The sequence below is a fragment of the Mytilus californianus genome, unplaced genomic scaffold, assembly GCF_021869535.1.
Source record: "Mytilus californianus isolate M0D057914Y unplaced genomic scaffold, xbMytCali1.0.p SCAF_9, whole genome shotgun sequence".
Lineage (NCBI taxonomy): Eukaryota > Metazoa > Mollusca > Bivalvia > Mytilida > Mytilidae > Mytilus > Mytilus californianus.
Window position 1 is genome coordinate 89099354 of NW_026262745.1, and position 22199 is coordinate 89121552.

Below are 22199 nucleotides of genomic sequence, written 5' to 3' on the forward strand. Positions count from 1 at the left end.
AACTAAAAACAAAACAAAATTCTGTTGGAAGTAGCATATATTTACATGTATAAATTGTCTAGTGCTTTTATTACAGCGGTATACTTGTTTTATACACAGACCATATTCTGATCATATTCTATGCTAAGATATTGACAAGTCAGAAGTATATATGTTAAAAGTCGTTTTAAATCAATTCATTTCACAGCTGAGGCAAATGTTCCTTCCCATTGTTGAATGGAGGTTAAATAAATGTGAACAATAAAAAAGATGTATATTTCTTAGGCATGGAGCTAGGCATTTCTGAAGTATCTTTGATAGCATTTTTTTCCTATCAAAAATGTATGCTGGTATATATGTAACTCTAGGTGTTTACCTAAAATGTTATGTATATGTAAAAGTTTAAGATTTTTTTTTTAATATTTGCCAAAAAAAAAACATTATCCGGAAAACCATATAATGGCGTTTTGTCCTTTAATTCTGTTTTTGTGATTTTCTAACCTACCTTCTAATTGATACGTTAATCCAAACAGTGCAAGTGTGTAATGCAAACATGCAAAATTCGGCTTTGGTGTATCATGTTAAAACAATACCCATAAATTATGATAATTTTCAATAATTTTAGATAAGATTATGCAAGGAAATGTGTTATTGTTTTCTATTTATCTAGCAAAATTGTATCTTTTTTTACACAAAGATGTCGATAAATAAATTTGATACCCTGCATTTATCATGCATTTCAATAGCATATTGTCAAATTGTTAAAAGATCTCCTCCTTAACAGGGAATCCGTTAGTATTGAAATTCCCTGTCCTAAATTATTGAATTTGTCATTCTGCATTGACAATATTCAATTTATCTTGGTGTAAGTAATACGCACTCATTCGGGCTAACGCCCTTAATGTGTATCTAATACATATTATTTTCTCCCTCGTTTCACCCCTCCGATAATAAAGTTTTTTCTTAACTAGATATCGTAGAAAAACCAAACACAGTATAGGGTTGTGCGTTCGCTACAAGATCGCCTTGAATTTAACATGTTCAACATAAATATATACAATCAGCCATGCAAAAAGGCATAACATTTGTGTCAACTAATTCTGCCTCTTTAAAGGTCAAATGAAAGTTAGTCATTTCACTCTACTATGGAATGAAATGAACGAGAGAACTTTTGACGTGGTATAGTTATAATATAACTGTTCTTTATACTTAATATACTGAGTTTGTACTGCAAGCCGAAAAATCCACTTTGCTCTCTGGATGTCTCTTGGCTTTTGTTTTTGTTTTTGGTTTGTTTGCTATATTATTGACGTAAATAAAACCAACAACTCCTTTTATTCAGATATATAATTTGAGTTCTGTAAATTTCTAGACGTACGTAAGAATGAAAGACGAAAATGCAGGTTTCATAAATGGTCATCAAAGAGCGACACAATTAAAAACAAATAAAAATATAGTTATTACAGCTACAGTCATTTTTTTTTTCTCTATTAAAACATATTTGATACTTTTTGCGCTATTGTCATATATCAAAAAAAATCTAACATTTCCATAAGCTTTCTGTGATTTCCCCGATTCACCATTATGATGTCATGCCACTTGCTATATGGATTCAGAAAACAAATTTACGAAATCTATGACCACACAATTGTAACTGTTCCTATCTTTATTAACAAAATTTAGTGTAAATATTTACAACTATAAAAATTAGTAACAGTGGTGGTCTATTCTGCCCGGAAAACAATGCGGACTAAATCTGTGTACAGTGCACGTGGCGGATCCAGTCTTTTTAAATGGGGGTTCCCAACCAAGGATAAAGGGAGGGGATCCAACCGTATGTCCTTATTAACAATAGGGGGTCCAAAACATTTGTTATACCTAGTACTTCATAATCTTTTTCTGAAAAGTTTTGTCGTCCTGAATATGCATGAAATGTTTGCCACTGGATGTTAAGCAACCAACAATCAATTAATCTTTTGCTCTAAAAAATTAATTAAACAATATAAGCCACAATTGTATCCATCACTTGGTGTCTGTTTAGGGGCCAGCTGAAGCACGCCTCCGGGTGCGGGATTTTCTCGCTGTGTTGAAGACCAATTGGTGGCCTTCGGCTGTTTTCTGCTCTGTGGTCGGGTTGATGTCACTTTGACACATGCATTCCCCATTTCCATTCTCAATTTTGAATAGTATAAAAAGTTGTTTTATTTAAAAGAGACTTTGAATAATAACTTTAAAACACAGTTATGTTATAATTGAACGAGTTCATAAAAACTAGAAATAAAGGACTATATATATACTGGAGTAAAACCAAAAGTTTGTTCCGACACTGGACTTGTAGGCAACGGCTCAGATGTACTTATTTATACTGGATAACCTATATGTGTGGTCATAAAAATTACAGACTAATTTCCTCTATGTAAACACAAGGAGATGTGGTATATTAAGAATTGCTTATGAATTTACAACTATCCGTAAAGTTCAAATGAGGTGGACGAAAGCCACCAGAGACAACCGTACGGCCTTCTAAAAACCATTCCGTTAAGTTGGCTAAAAACGGTCCCAACATGAAAAATATGAAATAATCAAACTCTGAGAAAACTAACGGATTTTACTCAGATCCATCCATCTTGACACCTCAAACATTCAAACACTATATAATTTTAAACCTAACTGACTCGCAATTTTATAATAAACAATAATTATGAACTTTTTAAAATAAGTTATCCATGGGGAATACTTAAAAAATCATCTTATTCACGATGTAAAAATGAATATTTAAAACTTTTCCGTTATATGTTACCTGTGAAATGGCGCCAATGTAGTTTTATTTTTTTGGCGCAAATGAAAGATTGATTTTTTTTTCAAAATTGGCGCAAATGCAATGCACCCCCTCTTTGGAATCATTTAAAAAGGTAAAATTCACCTGTATTGGTATTGCTGGTGTATATTTGTCACACGTTCCATCTACAATATACGGAAATGACACGGCTGGGTATTGTAAAGTTACTGAAGGACGTTTAATGTCAAATTCATATCCCCGGGCGAAAACATGATTATTTACCGGTTTGTCAAAACGCCGTTTGTATACTTACCAAAGTGTATTGATCTTTCACGCTGTCTAGTCTAAGATTAAAAGTTTAGGCAATTTTTGTAGGTTTTTAAAGTGAACGGAAAATGAGCTTTGCAACAGTGTCTCTAACGATAAAAAAAATAATGTGGTCCGTCAATATGACATATTACAGAGGCAGGTATAAATATTTGTAAAATTGGCTTAAATATTTCATTTAACAGCAATTTGTAGAACTGATTATTTTGATCCCTCGAATACGTGTAAAATAATGAGTATTTATATTATTTAGATTCTTTCATATAATTGTTTTTGTTTATTGTATTCACGAATTTTATATAAACTCATGACGTTTAGACCTTGACATTTCGTGTAGACACCTGGGGCACTATTTGATTTTTAAGAATAATCTTAAACTGCACAAAAATTCGTCAATGTTTGTCTCGAATATGATCAAAAAGGACATCTTGTTTATTCAATTTTTTTAAAGTAACCAAACTGGATTATTTTTGTATAAAGCAAAGATATCGGAAAGTTCTCAAAATCATTTTTCTCTGGTGGTCCTTGAAGAAAATCTTCTGTTCCTAACTATTATTTCTATTGCATAATTTCGATGGTCAAAACCTTCGGACCACCACTTTTCAAAAATTTTCATTGTATATGGATCTATATGCAAGTATATATATACAATGTATACCAGACATTTCTCTGACTGTTTTTTCTTCTTTTTTTTTTAATAAATCCGTTGGTTGTGTACTGATTGATACTTCAGTCTTGGAGAACAAGATTTATTTCAGTACTATAGTTGTAATTAGCTTTGAGCAAACTTCCAGTAATTGCAAATACCCTTATTTCCCTGCTTTGTGTCTATTGTCTTAATGTAAGTTTTTTTTTGTGTGTCTCGTACCGATCTTTTGAGTCAATCTAATTGCAATTGATTTGTGCAGGTTGTTCTAATATTGTTCTGTTACACCACTGTCCCAGCCTCGGGGAGGGTTAAGCGCTCACAAACATGTTATTGTACTGTTACACCACTGTCCCAGGTTAGGGGGCTGGTTGGGCCGGATCCCGCTAACATGTTTAACACCGCCACATTCTGTATGTATGCTCTGTCCAAAGTCAAAGTCAAATGTAATTCAGTGGTTGTCGTTTTTTGCTGTGTTACATATTTGTTTTTCGTTCATTTTTTTTTGTACATTAATTTGACCGTTAGTTTTCTCGTTTGAATTGTTTTACATTTGTGATTTCGGGGCCTTTTATAGCTGACTATGCGGTATGGGCTTTGCTTATTGTTAAATGCCGTACGGTGACCTATAGCTGTTAATTGCTGTGTCATTTGGTCTCTTCTGGAGGGTTGTCTCATTGGCAATCTTCGTTTTTATATCAACCCTGCCATATTCTGTGTGTGTCTATCCCAAGTCAGGAGCCTGTAGTTTAGTTGTTGTCGTTGGTTCATGTCTCGACTCATATTTGATATTTTGTAAATTATTTTGTTATATATAATTAGGCCGTAAGTTTTCTCGTTTGAATTGTTTCGCACACTTTTCACGTCGGGCCTTTTGACAGTATCGGGTTTTGTCATTGTTGAAGGCCTTAATTACGGTTGTCTATAATTGCTTACATCCACTTCATATTTGAACTCCGGTGGATAGTTGCCTCATTAGCAATCATACATTTCTTCGTTTTTATTTATTTACCTGACTTTTAAACTCGTGTTTTGAACCGAGTCCTGAGCATGCATGACATATTTGTCACTGGGCGTTAATAATTAGCAACAAACAATCAACCAATTAAACTTGTGTTAAATAAGAAGAAAAACCATTTGATAATCATTCATTTAGTGGGGTGGGCTGGTAATTAAGAGCTGAAAAATATGCATAATAAGCGAAAGATTAAAAATGTTAATAATGCCCTCTATAAATTTAAACTGACCACCACGGAATAGCCCAACTTAGTGTTGAAAGTAGCGTTAAACACCAATCAATCAAAATCCCTTCCCTAGAATATCAAATAGTCGTCCCTTAACATTTTTGTCCGTGTAGTTCTTATATTTATCCAGCTTATCGTCATACAAGGATGTCCTATTAAGACTGTCATACCATAAAAACGTTTATAACACAGCTCACATTCCAATATATCTGCATTCATAAATTTATTAATGTCATTTAGACTAAACGACGCCATGTTTGTTATGTGCCTCTGCCGTTTAAACTACCTATCAAAAACGAAGAGGTGGAAGAGGGCCAGAAGATCTTCCCTATGCAAAAAAACAGAAATGGACCTCTCCTGGCTCACTACCGAAGAACAAAAAAACACGCCCCTGTTTCTTGTTGAAGACTGATTTACCCGGTACGTCTAAACACCACCTAGGCCGCCTTGGTGCACTAAGCTCTGAAAACTGCACTAAGCCCATGATGGAACAGTCATATAAGTACCAAGGTCATTCAGTATGATAATGTTGTAAATAAAGAGCATATATTTAAATTTTGGTGTAAATGTATTTAGAAATGAAAGAGTTATAAACATTTTACATGGCACGCGCCGACTTTTGTATAATGTGTCCAGTTATCATAGTGTTGATTGAATCCACCGAAGCTTGACGAGTTCATATAAACCAATACCAATATCTTTATTCCCATAACCATTGCAGATACATAGGTACAGAGAGAGTGCAAAATATGTACATGAATATGCATCTATTTACAAAACATATATACAATACAGTGGTTTCTAAATAATATACATTTTAGCTAGGAGGACCCACATGTTTATTTATACACTTTGTAAACTTACATAATCTTTTTAGCTCTGAATTTTTGTTTAATTTGCTCATCAATTTTCTAAACTTTAGTGTATTAACATAAGCCAAATAGTACTTATCAAGGTATAATTTTCTACTGTCGTTAAAAAATGGACATTCTAGCAGATAATGAAATTCGTCTCCAATGCTACCAATATTACAAAGATGACATTTTCTATCATTTCTATTAACATTATTCCACCTCCCTGTCTCTATTGAGAGTCTGTAGTTTGTGGTTCTATATCTACACAAAATAATACTTTCGTGCATATCCAACATTTTTTTTCAAAATTTAATTCTAACTTAAAAATTCTATAATCTACTGATTATGTAGACTCTTGAAATTGTGTATTCCACAACTGTTTGTATTGGTCTTGTAATCGCAACTTTAGTGCATTTTTTAATCATATATCATTACCAAAACATTGAGAAATCCAAATATTTGAAAAACCACATGCATCCAATATATTTTTAACTTCACTCACAAAAAATGTACATACATTATTAACAGTAAATAGTGTTTTTAATAGTGTATATGCGATAGAAGATAACTTAGTCTCTTTAGCAGATACTAATTTACACCAATAAGATACTATTTTTAATTTAAAGGATATCTACCAAGTTCTCCGTATACCATATAGCTAGGTGTGGAATTTTCAGTTTCAAAAGAAGTTTACAGAATTTCTGATGGATTCTTTCTATAATTTCAACATCACCATGCCTCCAAATTTCACATCCATACAAAAGTATGGGTTTCACAACTTTATAGAAAAGATCTAAGTGACACTGAGTGGAAAGATTATGTATGCGGCCTGATTTCAACACCTTAAACATAGCTTGTGTGGCTTTTTCTGCTAGGTGTTTCTGTGCTATTTTAGTATTACCAGTTCTAGATAATAATATGCCCAAATAGTTAAATTCTTTTAATATTTTCAATGTCAGTGCCGTCTATAGCTATATAAAAATGTAAATTTGACGGCATTCTGCCTCTAGAAAAAATCATCACTTTAGTTAACTTTAAGCTTCCAAATATTACAGTATTCACTGAAAGAATCCAGCTGTTTCTGTAAATCATCAGCACTTTCTGCCAATAGTACTATGTCGTCTGAACTAAGGATATGAATGGAAAGGTTAAATATGCACCAAGATCGTAAATTAAGATTGATTATTATAATGTAAAAAAATATGTTCAAAGTTGGTTCGAAAATCTTAAGAGATTTAAAAGTTATCATAAAAAAGAAGATGTGGTATGATTGCCAATGATACAACTCTCCACAAGAGACCAAATGACACAGAAATTAACAACTATAGGTCACCGTACGGCCTTCAACAATGAGCAAAGTCCATACCGCACAGTCAGCTATAAAAGGCCCCGAAATGACAATGTAAAACAATTCAAACGAGAAAACTAACGGCCTAATTTATGTACAAAAAATGAACAAAAAACAAATATGTAACACATAAACAAACAACAACCACTGAATTACAGGCTCCTGACTTGGGACAGGCACATACATAAAGAATGTGGAGTTAAACATGTTAGCGGGATCCCAACCCTCCCCCTAACCTGGGACAGTGGTGTAACAGTACAACATAAGAACGAACTATAAAAATCAGTTGAAAGAGGCTTAACTCATCAGATGGATAAAAATACAAATACTACAAATACAAGTTAACATTTTTACGGGGCACGCGCTCTTCTTGTGTAATGTCTGATCACCTTGAAAATTGATCCAACCAATCTTTAACTGGTAAATTATGTTTCCTTGTTGCTAAGTAGTAATGATAAAAGGGCTGTTGATCTTTTCTTTGATGCTTTGTTAGAAAAAAATATATTTGGAAAAAGTGATTGTTTAATTGCGCTAGTTGAAATAAAAACAGTGAAACAATAGAAATTGGCTTTTACTCAAAGACATATCTGATTTACCTATGGCGTTTTTGTCGTTTGGTTGCTGTCAAATTGAAGTTTATTCCACATCTCCTATAGTTTGAGTTCTGTTTGATTACTTTTTATTACCGTCTCCTCGGAGACGGTATTAAGAGTTGAACGATGGACAGTCTGCGGGCTGAAGGCTTTCTTACTACCTAATTGGAAGATATTACTTACGCTGTCATAATTAAATTTCGTTCATTGGTTGGGACAATTCAAACCTAGTAAATGTCTTTTAATCCCGTAGAGTGTCGGATCTGAACTCTTTATTTTAGTAAATAGATTTGCCTGGTTACCAATCATGCATATCGGTACACAGGTAACACTTATCTATAAATAGCCAAATCTCCTGAAGATTTGTAAACACACACGTGATTATTTCATGTTACGTACATTTTATACGTGAAAACATAAGAAAACTTTTAGGAAAATGCCTTTTTCTTAGGTTATATTTATTTATACTCAGTAAGATTTGATTTGATTTGATTTTTGGTGTTTTAACGCCACTTTGAAGCACCGCTTTTGGGCTATTTCGTGGCGGCCAGTTTTTATTGGTGGAGGAAGCCGGAGCGCCGGGAGAAAACCACCGACCTTCGATAGGAAAACTGACAATCCTAGTCAATTAAGATTGGAGTCGAGTGCACCCGCACGAGCGGGGTTCGAACTCACAACCTCAGTGTTGACTGGCTAGTGATTACAGTAGTAACTACTTAGACCACTCGGCCACCGAGGCCCCCTACTCAGTAAGATAATCTAAAGGCAACACAAACATTTTAAAACGGAGATATCAAATAATTTCTGTTCGATTAATATTAATTTACACAAGAATTTTTATCTCAGGGGGCGGGGGCGGCGGCGGCGGCACTTCGACCTTTTTATGGCAGAGGTGAGCAGCTGAGACATCCAATACCCCACTCTTTATATATATATATATATATATATATAAGTCTGAAAATTACACCCAACAGTGTTAGAATTAGACTTTTATGCTGACAATTTTTTGTCCCTCAACGGGATTCGAACTCACACCTTTGATACACTACAGCACCAATCGCTTAGCCTCATGTCCAGCGCTCTAGACCACACGACCACATCCGCTATATAAAAAATATAACTTCAATAGTCGTAGTGTTACCTTGTCACGTAAGGCGAATCTAGAGATAGACATAAGACATGTGTTTTAAGCGTGTGAAGATGTTATATTATTATTTAATACACAATGTATATATATATATATATATATATATATATATGAACAAGTCTAAATTGAAAACAACGTTCAAACCTATGATTGCGTTGGATAAAAACCGCAATTTTTATACGTGTGCATGCAAAACAAATTTCTTGGTAGAGGGGTCTAAATACAGCACAAACAACATTTTCCAAAAGACCAAATGAGTGAAAAAGTATATTTTAACAAAACGCATTTGACTAGCAGGTCGAACAACTGATGTTCTTAAACCCTGCTGACTGCCATTGGCGATTGACAAATAAACGGATCACAAGATGTAACAATTAGATCTTATCATTAATTTATTACCAAACAGAAAACAATAAACTTGCGGAAAAGATGGTATACCGCAAACATGAGGTGCAAACATTTGTACACCATATCCGGATTTCGACAATTAATGTCTCTTCAGTGATGTTAGGAATCGAAACGGTATTTGGAAGGCCATATAATTTACCTCAATTTAGGATAGACTCTTGAATTTTGAAAGAGTCAAAATAGGATGAACGGATCATATAAGTCCGAAGGCAAATATAATACAAGCCCAAACGAAAAAATATAAACAAGTCTAAATTGAAAACAACGTTCAAACGCATGATTGCGTTGGATAAAAACCGCAATTTTTATACGTGTGCATGCAAAACAAATTTCTTGGTAGAGGGGTCTAAATACAGCACAAACAACATTTTCCAAAAGACCAAATGAGTGAAAAAGTATATTTTAACAAAACGCATTTGACTATATATATTGAATGATAAAAGAACATACATGCAGTTACCCTAGCTATCATATATTTTTTACAATACGTATATATACCTGCCGTGACATAGCTATCATTGTTACGTTATTTCATGGGGAGATACTAGTAAATAGATTTGACAAATATCTTAAACATTTACGAAAGTGATTTTAGAGACATATATACACAATCTCTGGTGATTTTAATTGCATCTGTAAAAAAATATCGACATCTGATTAGTTTCAGATTCAATCATCAACCTTGTCTTATATTTCACCTAAATTTCTCGACCTCATGCAATTTCATGAAGCTTCAAACAGTGACCTATCCCAGCGACTCATCCATTCCACTCATTACATAATAAGTGCCCCCACACACACCCCAAGATCGTTTGGCTGAGTTGGATGTTGTCTAGATCTACCTAGCTAGCTCTTCCTAGCAAGATATAGCAGAGGTTGAAGAACAGAAGACTAAAAATATATCTAAAAGGGAATATAAGAAGAGCAAAAAACTACTCTCAGACGATGTATGCTAACATATTTTAAGCAATGTTTAATTTCTATGAATGATTTTAAAGGAGATGTGAAGTATACATAATTAATTTAGACAGCAACCCAATTAAGCAACAAACAAAACGTGACAATTTACTTCTAAAGTTCAATCTACGGTCTTCTTCAATGGACATGTCATTACAACATTTTAAAGTTTTTTATCCTCCCAAGTCTAACTATAATATATAGAATAGTTGTGAATATGTGAGCCAAAATTAGTTCCTGTGAAAAAAGTTCCAGTGGAACAAATATCACAGGAAATATATTCTGGGAGAACTTTTTTCACAGATAATTTCTATATGATTTGTTCCATCTCTATAAAATAAGTTCAACAATTTACCTGGTGAAATAAGTTCTGGGTTTGTGAAATTTGTTCCTTACCTAGTGAAATAAGTTCAAGGTTTGTGAGATTTGTTCCTTACCTGGTGAAATAAGTTCCTTGTCTGTGAAATATGTTCCACTGGTTATACAAGTTATCTTTTATACTGAGCATTGTTATCAGTGAGCTTAAAGTTATAATTCAAGTTCATTATAAAAACATGTATTATATTGATAATGTAATAAATAAAAGGTGTAAACATCCAATATGGATTCTGTGGAGTATAGCAAAATGTTTAATTACATTATGCATACAAAAATATCCAAATGACAATAATTTAATGAGGCAGATAAGCGAAGAATAAGAAAAATCCGTCAGAAATTTTTTATAGATCAATCATTTATTTATGAATATTGCAATTCAACATATGTTACTTCATATCAGAATTTGTAGATAAACTGTTATCACAGAAATATGTCTCATCCTTTTGTAATTTTGATTATGCAAATGTTGAAATTAAAATAGCAATACTTTAACATGTTTCATAAGTTATGCAAATATTCAAAGTCAATGAACCATGACTGAGGTACATGGCTAAACAATTTCCATGTAAATGAGATGTGCCAAAGCTAATACAACTGCATACCAAATACCATTGAATTATTATAAGTCGTTCCCTTTAAACAAACCTAAACACAAACATTAACTTATAAACTATGTAAAAGTTTCAAAGTCAATGAACCATGAAGAGGGGGTGAGGCTATATAATATCCATGGAAACGATATTTGCAAATGCCAATAAATTTGCATACCAAATATCGTTTACTTAACATTAGCAGTTCATCTTAAACTGATCTAATCACAAACTAATACATGTAAACTAAGCAAAAGTTTCTTAGTCGATAGACAATGACTGAGGGGGCGGGGCCAAATATTCTCCATGGTAATGAGATGTGCTAATGCTTATACAACTGAATACCAATTAACATTTGCCTACCCTAAATGGTTCTCCTTGAACTGACCTTATCACAAACTAATACATGTTAACTTAGCAAAATTCTCAAAGTCAATAGACCATGACTAAGGGAGCCAAATAATCTCCATGGAAATAAGATATGCCAATGCTTATACAACTGCATACCAAATATCATTGACCTACCACTAGTTGTTCCCCATAAACTGACCTAATCACAAACTAATACATGTAAAGTAAGCAAAAGTTTCAAAGTCAATAGACCATGACTGAGGGGACAGGGCCAAATAATCTCCATGGAAATGAGATGTGCCAATGCTAATACAACTGCATACCAAATATGATTGACCTACCACTTGTGGTTCGCCATAAACTAGACCTAATCACAAACTAATACATTGTTGACGACGCCGCCGCCGCCGACGCCGGAAACAGCATACCTATGTCTCGCTTTTTGACTCCGTCAAGGCGAGACAAAAAATGAAATAGTGTGTTTTAAATATTTATCGCAGTTGTTAATAATAGTTGTGCATTTGTTTTTTAATCATATTATCTACGTACAATATATGTGCTGACTTAATTTGATTTTCTCAAAGATTTACCTTATTTTGAACGTTGTCGTGTTGTTTAAAGACTTCAATGTTGAATATTAAACTTGTCAGGTACAACTATAGAATGTTTTGCTTGATATAAAGTTAATGCATCATGTTAATCTATAACACCCGGAACTTATTTAACATTTAGTAAAAAAATTAGTTCCGGAACAAATTTTACAGTGCTGGAACATATTTTCTTAAAATATATATTCCGGGTAAAAATTTTCGGTGATATAAATTCCGGTGGAACATATTTCCTATGAAATAAGTTCCAGCGGAACAAATGTCACGCCGGAACATTTTTTTTGTTACAAAAAATAATCTTAATAGCAAAAAATAATTCAGATATTACTTGGAACTATGAGCAGGGTCAGGAACAAACTTCTAATGTTTGTTTTGAGGTTTATTGACTATTTATACTAGACATGCTAAATGAGAGAAAGAGAAAGAAAAGAAAATTATAAATTTAAAAGACGAAAATACTGTTGGCACTTTAAAAGATTATTCTTAATTGTATGTTTTCTACAAGAATTGTAAAAACAAGTATAAACATACATATACTATGATCATAAAACAAAAAGACATTTATATGTCAACATACGAACGGTCTCCCACAAAAGATTATGTCAATCCAGTATGTCAAGCTTTTAAGGGTAAGTATGATAAGGGCCTTATTCGTCACCCAACATTAAATGGTATAGTAAATAAATATGAAGATATGTACAAGTAAAACAATAACAAAAGATACAGTATCAAGCTGTATGCTTGATTAAGTTTTGGTCAAATTTGTTGATTCTCTTATGTTGATGGCCTCATAGTGAACTTAAAGTAGCTTTGCAGAACTTATCACCTTCTTTATAACCAACGACGTCTATTATGATTTGAAAAAAAATGGCGGCGAAACTACTTTGTTTTCAGGCGCTTACAATAGGTCTTATATAACAAATTACCCGTCTCACGACTCTGAGTATTTTTCATCAAAAAATAAAATCAAGAAGTCCAATAACACCAAATAATCTGAAAAAAGAAACATTTAATTGTTAAGGATACTCATTATTCAAATATAGAAAAAGAGGCGTGGGGCATTCCACATTGCAGTCCAACTACAATGAATAGACTAAATCTTCATCGACAACAAAAATAACCATACATATATGTGAAGCTTTACATTTTAAGGATCATTTTTGAAAAGATGTGAGATACCGTTGGAAATATATTAATTGTGTTCTTATATGTTTAAATTTTACTACGTTTCACTCTCTATTAGGCATGGGGCGAATTACATTGCAATGTAATGCATTATATTACAATTACTTTGACCAAACCATGCATTATATTACAATTACAATTACATGCATTTATCAAAGTAATGCATTATATTACAATTACTTTTGCAAAGTAATGCCTTGAATTACACATTACATTTGAAAATTTTATTAGTGAATAGAAAAATTAAACATTTTGAAAAACAACTACATTTCACAAAAGATTATAGCATATGCAGCAACTGTTCCATGAATTGAATATAAGTATACATGAAAAAAGTCTATTTTATTTGACTTTTACAATTTTTAATTATTTTAACTTAATGTTGACTTTACTTTTATAAAAATATTTTTTGTTGTTTTTCTTTAAATTTTAAACGAAATATTTAATTACTGTGAATTACTTCCCTAATTATAAAATAAACATAGACCTTAATTAAAATTAACATATTCTTAATTAATCAAGAAATCTTAAATTTGGTTTAGTTAAAACTCCAACAATATGTTAAAGATGTAGTATGTGAAAAAAGTAATGACATGTAATGCCATGTAATGCATGAAATTACACAACTTTTTGCTAAAGTAATGCATTATATTACAATTACATGTAATGCACAAATTGCTGCATTACACATTACATGCAATTACTTGGAAAAATGTAATGCATTACCATGCATTACAATTACAAATTTGCATTACCCCATGCCTGCTCTCTACACTTTTCGATGCCTATTATGAACGAAAAACTTTCAGGTGGAAGCGGCCATACTTTTCTAACACAAATAAACAAGCAAACAACCAAAGAAAAAGCCAACGAACAACTCCGATATCTGTTTGAAAAAAAATAATCGATAAAAAGACATTACCCCCAATTTCCAGTTTTAATACTTTCCCCCCAAAAAAATTGGTAAATCTAAAAAAAGGTATAAGCCTTTTATAATTTTTGTTATCTACTACAATTTACATACAATTTTGAACGAATTGAACTACAAAGAGAAAACATTTTCCACTTTCATCAGCTATGAGACGGCTAGCTTTTTAGAAAAGCTATTACTTGTTCAGTTTATGAGAATTCATAATTGAAAGGGTTATTTGCATGATTATAGATCAATTGCTTTTCTTTCACCCAAGCCATGCATATACTCAGAGGACAAAAAGGATAAAAAAACTTGAACACAAGTACAGTATAAGTAAACTTTTTGAAAATAAAATAGTTCCCTACTTTACCATCTTACTATTTTATGACGTATTAGGACCTAAATTAAATAAATTTTTTTGCAAAGTTTTAAAATATCCAGTTACCTTTAAAGAATAATGATAAGATCCGAAATAAGGTAACTTTAAACTGTGAAGGAAAACATGTATATATGATGAATCGTTCTAAACCCCAACCCTTTTACATTAGTCTTATAAAATAACCTTCTCATTATAAATTCTGATGTACGTATAGCACCTTTAACTAACAATTATAAGAAAGTTTAATTTAAGACCACTTAAATTCTAAATTCTTATTTGTAAATATATCCAGTTCTTACTTAACTTATTCTTACACTTCAGCACATTATGAATATTATTTTTAAAATTTTATGATGACAATCCTATGAATTAGTTATAATATTAATTATTTAGTAATTATTATTGCCTAAATTCAGTCATCTGTACATAATTAAATGTTTCCTTATGTTCTAAGGTGTATATAGTTGCTACAATTATACCCTATGGGTAATGCTCCACAATTAATGGAGGAATATACAAGAAACTGAACTGAACTGAACTGATTAATCGTAGCATGGAAGTACTATATTCAATATAGTACTTCCATGGTCTTAATATCCATCCAATGCATAGTAATATTTCTTTTTCATCACTTTTTTTATTCTTAAATATAAGCGTTGTCTATTTCTATCTGACAAGCACACACATGGACTTTTTCATTTGTATAGAAAGTCCCTGGCCAACAATAGCAACAACGTCCTTTTGATGATCAATTCATTATAAAAAAAACTACTAAACTCTCTAAACTAAACTATGTGGACAGTGGGTCATCGCACACAGGTTTGTTTAACAAGACAGCTGATTGGATAAATGTGATAGATTGTCACGCCTACATTAAACTGTTGTCCAATCAAATGCCAGCAGAAACCTGTCAATAAAAAGGTTATTGCAAGCGTGGATAAGTTAGAGATTTGATTGTGTATTCGATATTTGAACAAAAAGTTAGATAATCACTATTCGTTTAGAATTAAATTGCGAAGAAAGTGTTCGTGTAACAACCCTCCCCTTTTCCCGTTTTCGCCTTCTAATTTTTACACTTTCTTTTTTAACAGAAAAGTATTAAATATGAGCGTACTGCAAGTTTCTGAATTTTACAAGCATTCTATATAGCGACTTGTGATTTCGGGGAACGTCATATTTTCAAGATTTCACAGACCTCTGAAAAAGTTAGAACATACAAGTTTCATCTACCATTTGCAGAAAAAACAATACCAAATTATATTTGTAAATTGGAAGAGATTAAGAATTATAGTTTAATATCCGTACTAAAAATCGTCTGAAATATAACAAAACATATTTCTCTCTGCCTGAATGCAATCGAAAGCAAATTTTCATTTTATTCTTCATCTATTTGCAAAAGACGAAGAATTCTCCTTAAAACTGTAAATTATTAAACAGGCATACTAACTTTAAAGGATAAAATACAAGTTTGTACTACCATCCAAGGAAATAAGTGTTCCATAAAGTAACTAATCCTTAATTCACAACCGTCAAAACTCAGGACTCATTTTTGATATTTACCTGAGAGATCATAAAGGACATACATCTACCAAGAACTTATTATAACCAAAATGGCAAAAATGAAACAATATCTATTTTTTTTTTGGTAGACGAGTAGCAAATTGAATAAGGAAATGTTATTGAAAGAGAATTAAGATATATGATAATTTTTCCAAGCAAAGTGGCAAAAACATGCATATATAGAGTTACGTAGGTGCAAAACAAAACTATATATTAATAGTCAATTTCGACTATTTAATAAAGGATTTTAGGTCGAACACGACACACGATTCTTGATTTCCAATGTACATGATTTAAAACCGTGTTTTTTTCTTCTACAGATTGCATTTTGAAGAACACATGCTTGGCCATGATCGTTGAATGTTCAGCGTACAATATTACATAATATTCAGGATGATTTCAACGAAAGGCAAACGAAAAAGATTTATTTTTTTAAATCCGAGCATTCCTTAAATTCAACATTTAAAACCGTTTTGTTTTACGCAAAACATATAAAATTGAGAATGACTGATGTACTTTTTATTCTCTCTAACAATTAGGATTGGTAGTCCCGACAGCTTTCTCTCCATTAGTAAGGGAGGTCCTGGGTAAGGGAGGTCCTATTCTTAACAGTAAGCGAACACTGAAAAGTCACAGGACAAAAAGTCACAGGACAGGAAGTGACAATTGTTTAAGTATGTAAGAGAAATATCTTGAAAAATTACTTTGTTTTACAGTTTATGAAATTGTTCATTAGCCTTGGTAAATGAAGATTTATTAAATTTTAATCATGCAAATGATATAATATTTCTTAGCACCATGAAGCTGTTTAGGTACCAATCCACTTTGATAGTTTGTTTACTAAACAATTATTTGTTCATTTAATACATTTGTTTACAGAGTTGGTTTATATATACAATAGTTCAAGATACATACAAAATATATTTTTTTAAATAAGTAGTTTCTCTTTTTCAAAGAAAATAGTCTCAGAAACTGAATTGTGACCTTTCGTCTGTGACCTTTTGTCCACAAGCACGCATTATTTATGAGTAAAGTTGGAACAAAGGTCAATTTGGCTCTGATTCACAACAATTGTTCTCTTGTTAACATGACCTTTTTTGTCGACACGCGCTCGCCGTATCAGGCTAGAACAAACCAATGCATATCAATGTCACATGTGTCTTTTCCTCGACTGAATGTTATAACAATATTAATATTGAATACAATTGTAACGTAATGAATTGCATTTGATCCTAGTCCTAAGTTTAATTTTTGGTTGAATCAGTTGAACATCTAAGTGATCATCGATGTGTAATATTTGACACTGGACATTATTTTAGGAGCGATGCAATACAAATAATGTATTTCTATCAATCATTTACTTCAGTTAAAGACTTTTGAATGTAACAATATGGTACAAATCGATTTGATTTACTGAATTGCATATTTCTTTTTATCGAAATGAAAATATTATAAACTGCTCCCGGTTAATATAAATAAGAAGATGTGGTATGTGTGCCAAATAATCATCTCCATCCAAGTTACAAAGTATAAAACAATTATAGATTAAAAATACGGCCTCAACACGGAGCTTTGGCTCACACCGAACAGCAAGCTATAAGGGTCCCCAAAATGACTAGTGTAAAACAATTCAAAATGGAAAAACAAAGGTATAATCTATAAGTACAGTCATTTCGCTACGTTATTCTATAGCTTTTTGGTCAATTTCGAAAAAGCAAGTAAGCATCTCACTGTTTTTTAAATGAGAAGTAACGCTGGTGTTATAAAAAAAATCTGATACGAAACAGAAATATAAACCGTACACAAGATTTTATCAATCGTTGTTTGATATTTTTCTATATGATTTATTCTTGTATTAGTTCTTGCTAAAAAAAACTTGATGATAAAAAAAAATCAAGAGAGGTATCGAAATCGGTCTTTATAGGTACCTAATGGTAAATATAAACTGTCAACTAAATTCTTAAAATATTCTTTATTCTTGTTGCATTTTTTTTTGAAAAAATAATGTTTTATTTGTCAATGTAATAATTTTACCCGGTAAATCCTTATATAAGATAAAACATGGAACTTTATTCATTTTACGTCCATAGATAAAACATCATAAGCGTTGCATGGGTAATTATTTAGATAGTTTATGACAACCCGTTTCGGTTGACTGCTTAGATAATCCGTTTATTGAAATGTAAATAACTTTCACCAAGCAACTGTCATCTATATAATATTTAAAAATTTAAAGTAAATTAGATACTTAGAATATATTTTTCTTGACAAATTTTATATGGATCAGAACTATTATTTTACATTAGAAACAAAAAATGTTTAAGAAAATTTCAGAACATCTTTGGGATATATTACTTATCATTATATCTTATCGGGCGGAATGAATAAATACAGGACTACTTTATGTCAGAAAGCACGACTGCAAAGTTTTAATGACTAACACATTTCCCGGTTAAGACAATTAATCTTTTCTTATATAACCAATTAAATGTTAAAAATTCTATCGGGAAAAAATGAATTGTACGTTTGCATACGTTATTTAATGAAATAGATATACAGTATTACATTAAAAGACCACAAAAGAATATCCTCCTAGCTATGCCGATTTTATTCATAAAGGGGAGTAACCCCTGATAAACACAGATAAAGTGTCGCTCGTTTTATTTAAAATATTTAAAATCTTAACACGACTGAACACGATCTTACAGCAACTAAACAGATTTTTTACCTTTGGTCTTATTTTATCTGAACGTGATCTAATCAAGTCTTATTTGAACGCTAGAAGAATCTGTCTTGTTTATCTTGACCCGATTGATCTGACTGAACACGATATATCGGAACAGAGTCTGAAAGTCTAAACCGGTCTTAACGTTTTTCCCTAGCAGTAAATCAAGGCGATTAAGACTTGATCAGACCAAAATGACCGTTTCAGACTTAAATCTTGCTACTAGTGTTAAGTAATAAATCTAAATGACAACAAATATTGTTCGAAGTAATTGACGTACATTAAAGTGACTGTTTTTATTGCGCATATGATTTGTAAATACACTTTTAAGTTGATATCGATAATCTTGTTTATAACTATATCTTATTTAACGTTTAAAAATTGTTTAAATGTTCACTTACATTCAATAAAATTCCAGTTTATCACTAGAACAGTATAACAACGACGCTAAAACTGTATTTGTTTGAACGTGTAATTCACAATATTCATATTTTCCTGTTATATATTGTATAAACAAATCGTAGATGCGGTTTTGGTACTTTTCCAAAGGTTAATCTCAAGGTTGATTTCAATTTGATAATTTGACTATTGCCTGAATTCATCTGTTTCATTTTTGTCAAGCCTTCGACTTTTGTCGAAAAAGCGAGATATAGCGATCCTATATTCCGTCGTCGGCGTCGTCGTCGTCGTCGTCGTTGTCGTCATCGTCGTCGGCGGCGGCGTCCACAAATATTCACTCTGTGGTTGAAGTTTTTGAAATTTTAATATCTTTCATAAACTAACCTGGTTTTCTACCAAACTTGGACAGAAGCTTGTTTATGATCATAAGATAGTATCCAGAAGTAAATTTTGTAAAGATTTTTCAGGTTTTTTCGTATTTTACTTATAAATGGACTTTTCAGATAACATTACATACAGTCTAGAGTTAAAGTTTTTAAAACTTTTATTAGATTCATAAACTATTCTGGATTTTAACCAAACTTGGACAGAAGCTTCTTACAATCAAAAGATAGTATTGAGAGGAATATTTTTATTATTTTTTTTCCTCGGTTTTGTTGAGCCTGCGATTAACAGCAAAAGTAGGCGAGACACTGGGTTCCGCGAACCCTTGCAAATTTTGAACATTTGCGTCTTTTTCATAAAATATGAATACTATGCGATAAAATTACATTAAATCCCATAAAACAGAAATATGATTTGTGTAAGTTTCTATCCTCATTAGTCCATTTTTAGTAGTTGTTGGTCACTCAATAAAGCACTGTCTTCAATTGTTTATGATTTTCGTTCTCCATTTGTCACAGTACTGTGACGTGAATTTATATTTCTTTCCTTTTGGTCTAATACACTAGTAGCAAGATTTCAGTCTGAAACGGTCATTTTGGTCTGATCAAGTCTGAATCAACTGAATTTACCGCTAGGGAAAAACGTTAAGACTTTTTAAGACTTTCAGACGCTGTTCAGATATGTCGTGTTCAGTCCGTTCATTCATGTCAAGATAAACAAGACAGAAGGCTCTAGCTGTTAAACAAGATATGTTAAGACGGTTTTAGACGAATTCAGACCAAACATAAAAAGTAATGTTCAAAATTTTCAGATCGGGTTAAGATCCGTTTAGTGTGTCAGAATGATATTAGGAGTTACGCCCCTTCATGTGGATGATACATTTTAATTATAAAAAAAATACAATATAAATGCTAGAATGAAAAACGTATATTTTTAATAATTAAACATAAAATCATTGGTTGACGTTTTATTTCTGTTGGTCTTTTTTTAAGAGATTAGTGATTTTGTTTTGTTGAGGAAATAACTTATTCGCCTATAACTGTTTATGATTTTATTTTATTTTTTATTTTCTGATGTTAATTTATGTATTTATCTACTTATTCTTTGAAAAGAAGTAATTGCAAATTTTAAACATAACATTATCAAAAGAGAGAAAACACCTTATAAATTTCATGCGTCTGAAGCACGTTTCTGGATTTAACTTCATCGGGAACGATAAACGTAAATACAAATATGTTTTATGTCAGATAATTTATATCGTTAATTTCGTTATCTTTCGATACTTTCCTCTAAAACTTAATAATTACTTCGTGGCATTTAGTAATCATTCCCCGTGCGTGTTATTCTTTTTATATTTGGACAACCGTCTTCTTTTTTTTTTTTTTGCTTTTATTTCGTAGTGATGCGTAGTCACCAAGGCCGCATCAGGGAACCATGTCTCCGAGTGCAGTTAATATTCTGAAAACTGCACTTAGACCGTGACGAGACAATAAAACTATAAATAACATACCATCGGAAAGAAGATGTTGATGGGAGGGGGCGGGGAGGAGGTTACAGAATAGAGAATGAGTGGCAATAAATATAAAGAATAGAGAAAATGGATAAAAAAAAATAAAGAATAGAGAATAATAAGGTGCTTGAATATAAAGAATTGATAATAATAGACAAAAAGTTTAAAGAATAGAGAAAATCGGCATTAAAAATTAAAGAATAAAGAACTAGAGGCTCTAAAGAGCCTGTGTCGCTCACCTTGGTCTATGTGCATATTAAACAATGGACACAGATGGATTCATGACAAAATTGTGTTTTGGTGATGGTGATGTGTTTGTAGATCTTACTTTACTGAACATTCTTGCTCCTTACTATTATCTCTATCTATAATGAACTTGGCCCAGTAGTTACAGTGGAAAATATTTTGTAAAAATTTACAAAAATTTACAAAATTTATGAAAATTGTAAAAAATTGACTATAAAGGGCAATAACTCCTTAAGGGGTCAATTGACAATTTTGTTCATGTTGACTTATTTGTAGATCTAACTTTGCTGTACATTATTGCTGTTTACAGTTTATCTCTATCTATAATAATATTCAAGATAATAACCAAAAGCTGCAAAATTTTCTTAAAATTACCAATTCAGGGGCAGCAACCCAACAACATGTTGCCTGATTGGTCTGAAAATTTCAGGGCAGATAGATCTTGACCTAATGAACAATTTTATACCATCAGATTTGCTCTAAATGCTTTGGTTTCAGAGATATGAGCCAAAAACTGCATTTTACCCTATGTATTATTTTTTTGCCATGTCGGCCATCTTGGTTTGCGGGCAGGGTCATCGGACATATTTTTAAACTAGATACCCTAATGATGATTGTGGACAATTTTGGTTAAATTTGTCTTAGTAGTTTCAGAGGAGAAGATTTTTGTAAAAGATTACAAAAATTTA

General features: G+C 31.9%; 2 protein-coding genes across 8 annotated transcripts in view; both read right to left on the reverse strand.

Annotated features, from left to right (window-relative positions):
* Positions 1 to 22199, reverse strand: part of LOC127716004 (transcription intermediary factor 1-alpha-like) — a 431824-nt gene that overhangs the window by 300123 nt on the left and 109502 nt on the right. The window lies entirely within an intron of this gene.
* LOC127716018 (uncharacterized) overlaps positions 1 to 22199 on the reverse strand; it is a 364497-nt gene that overhangs the window by 8208 nt on the left and 334090 nt on the right. Inside the window, exon 1 of one of the 6 annotated variants that reach the window (XM_052222139.1) lies at positions 19373 to 19513. The exons of 3 other annotated variants lie outside the window; for them this stretch is intronic. Coding sequence is in view for 1 of the 3 variants with exons in the window: in XM_052222137.1 (XP_052078097.1) it covers positions 10720 to 10790 (71 nt within the window). In the remaining 2 variants the exon portion in view is untranslated. Of the gene's footprint in view, positions 1 to 10637; positions 10686 to 10719; positions 10822 to 19372; positions 19514 to 22199 lie in introns of those variants that run through there. 2 more of the 6 variants (XM_052222137.1, XM_052222141.1) reach the window with 2 other exon arrangements.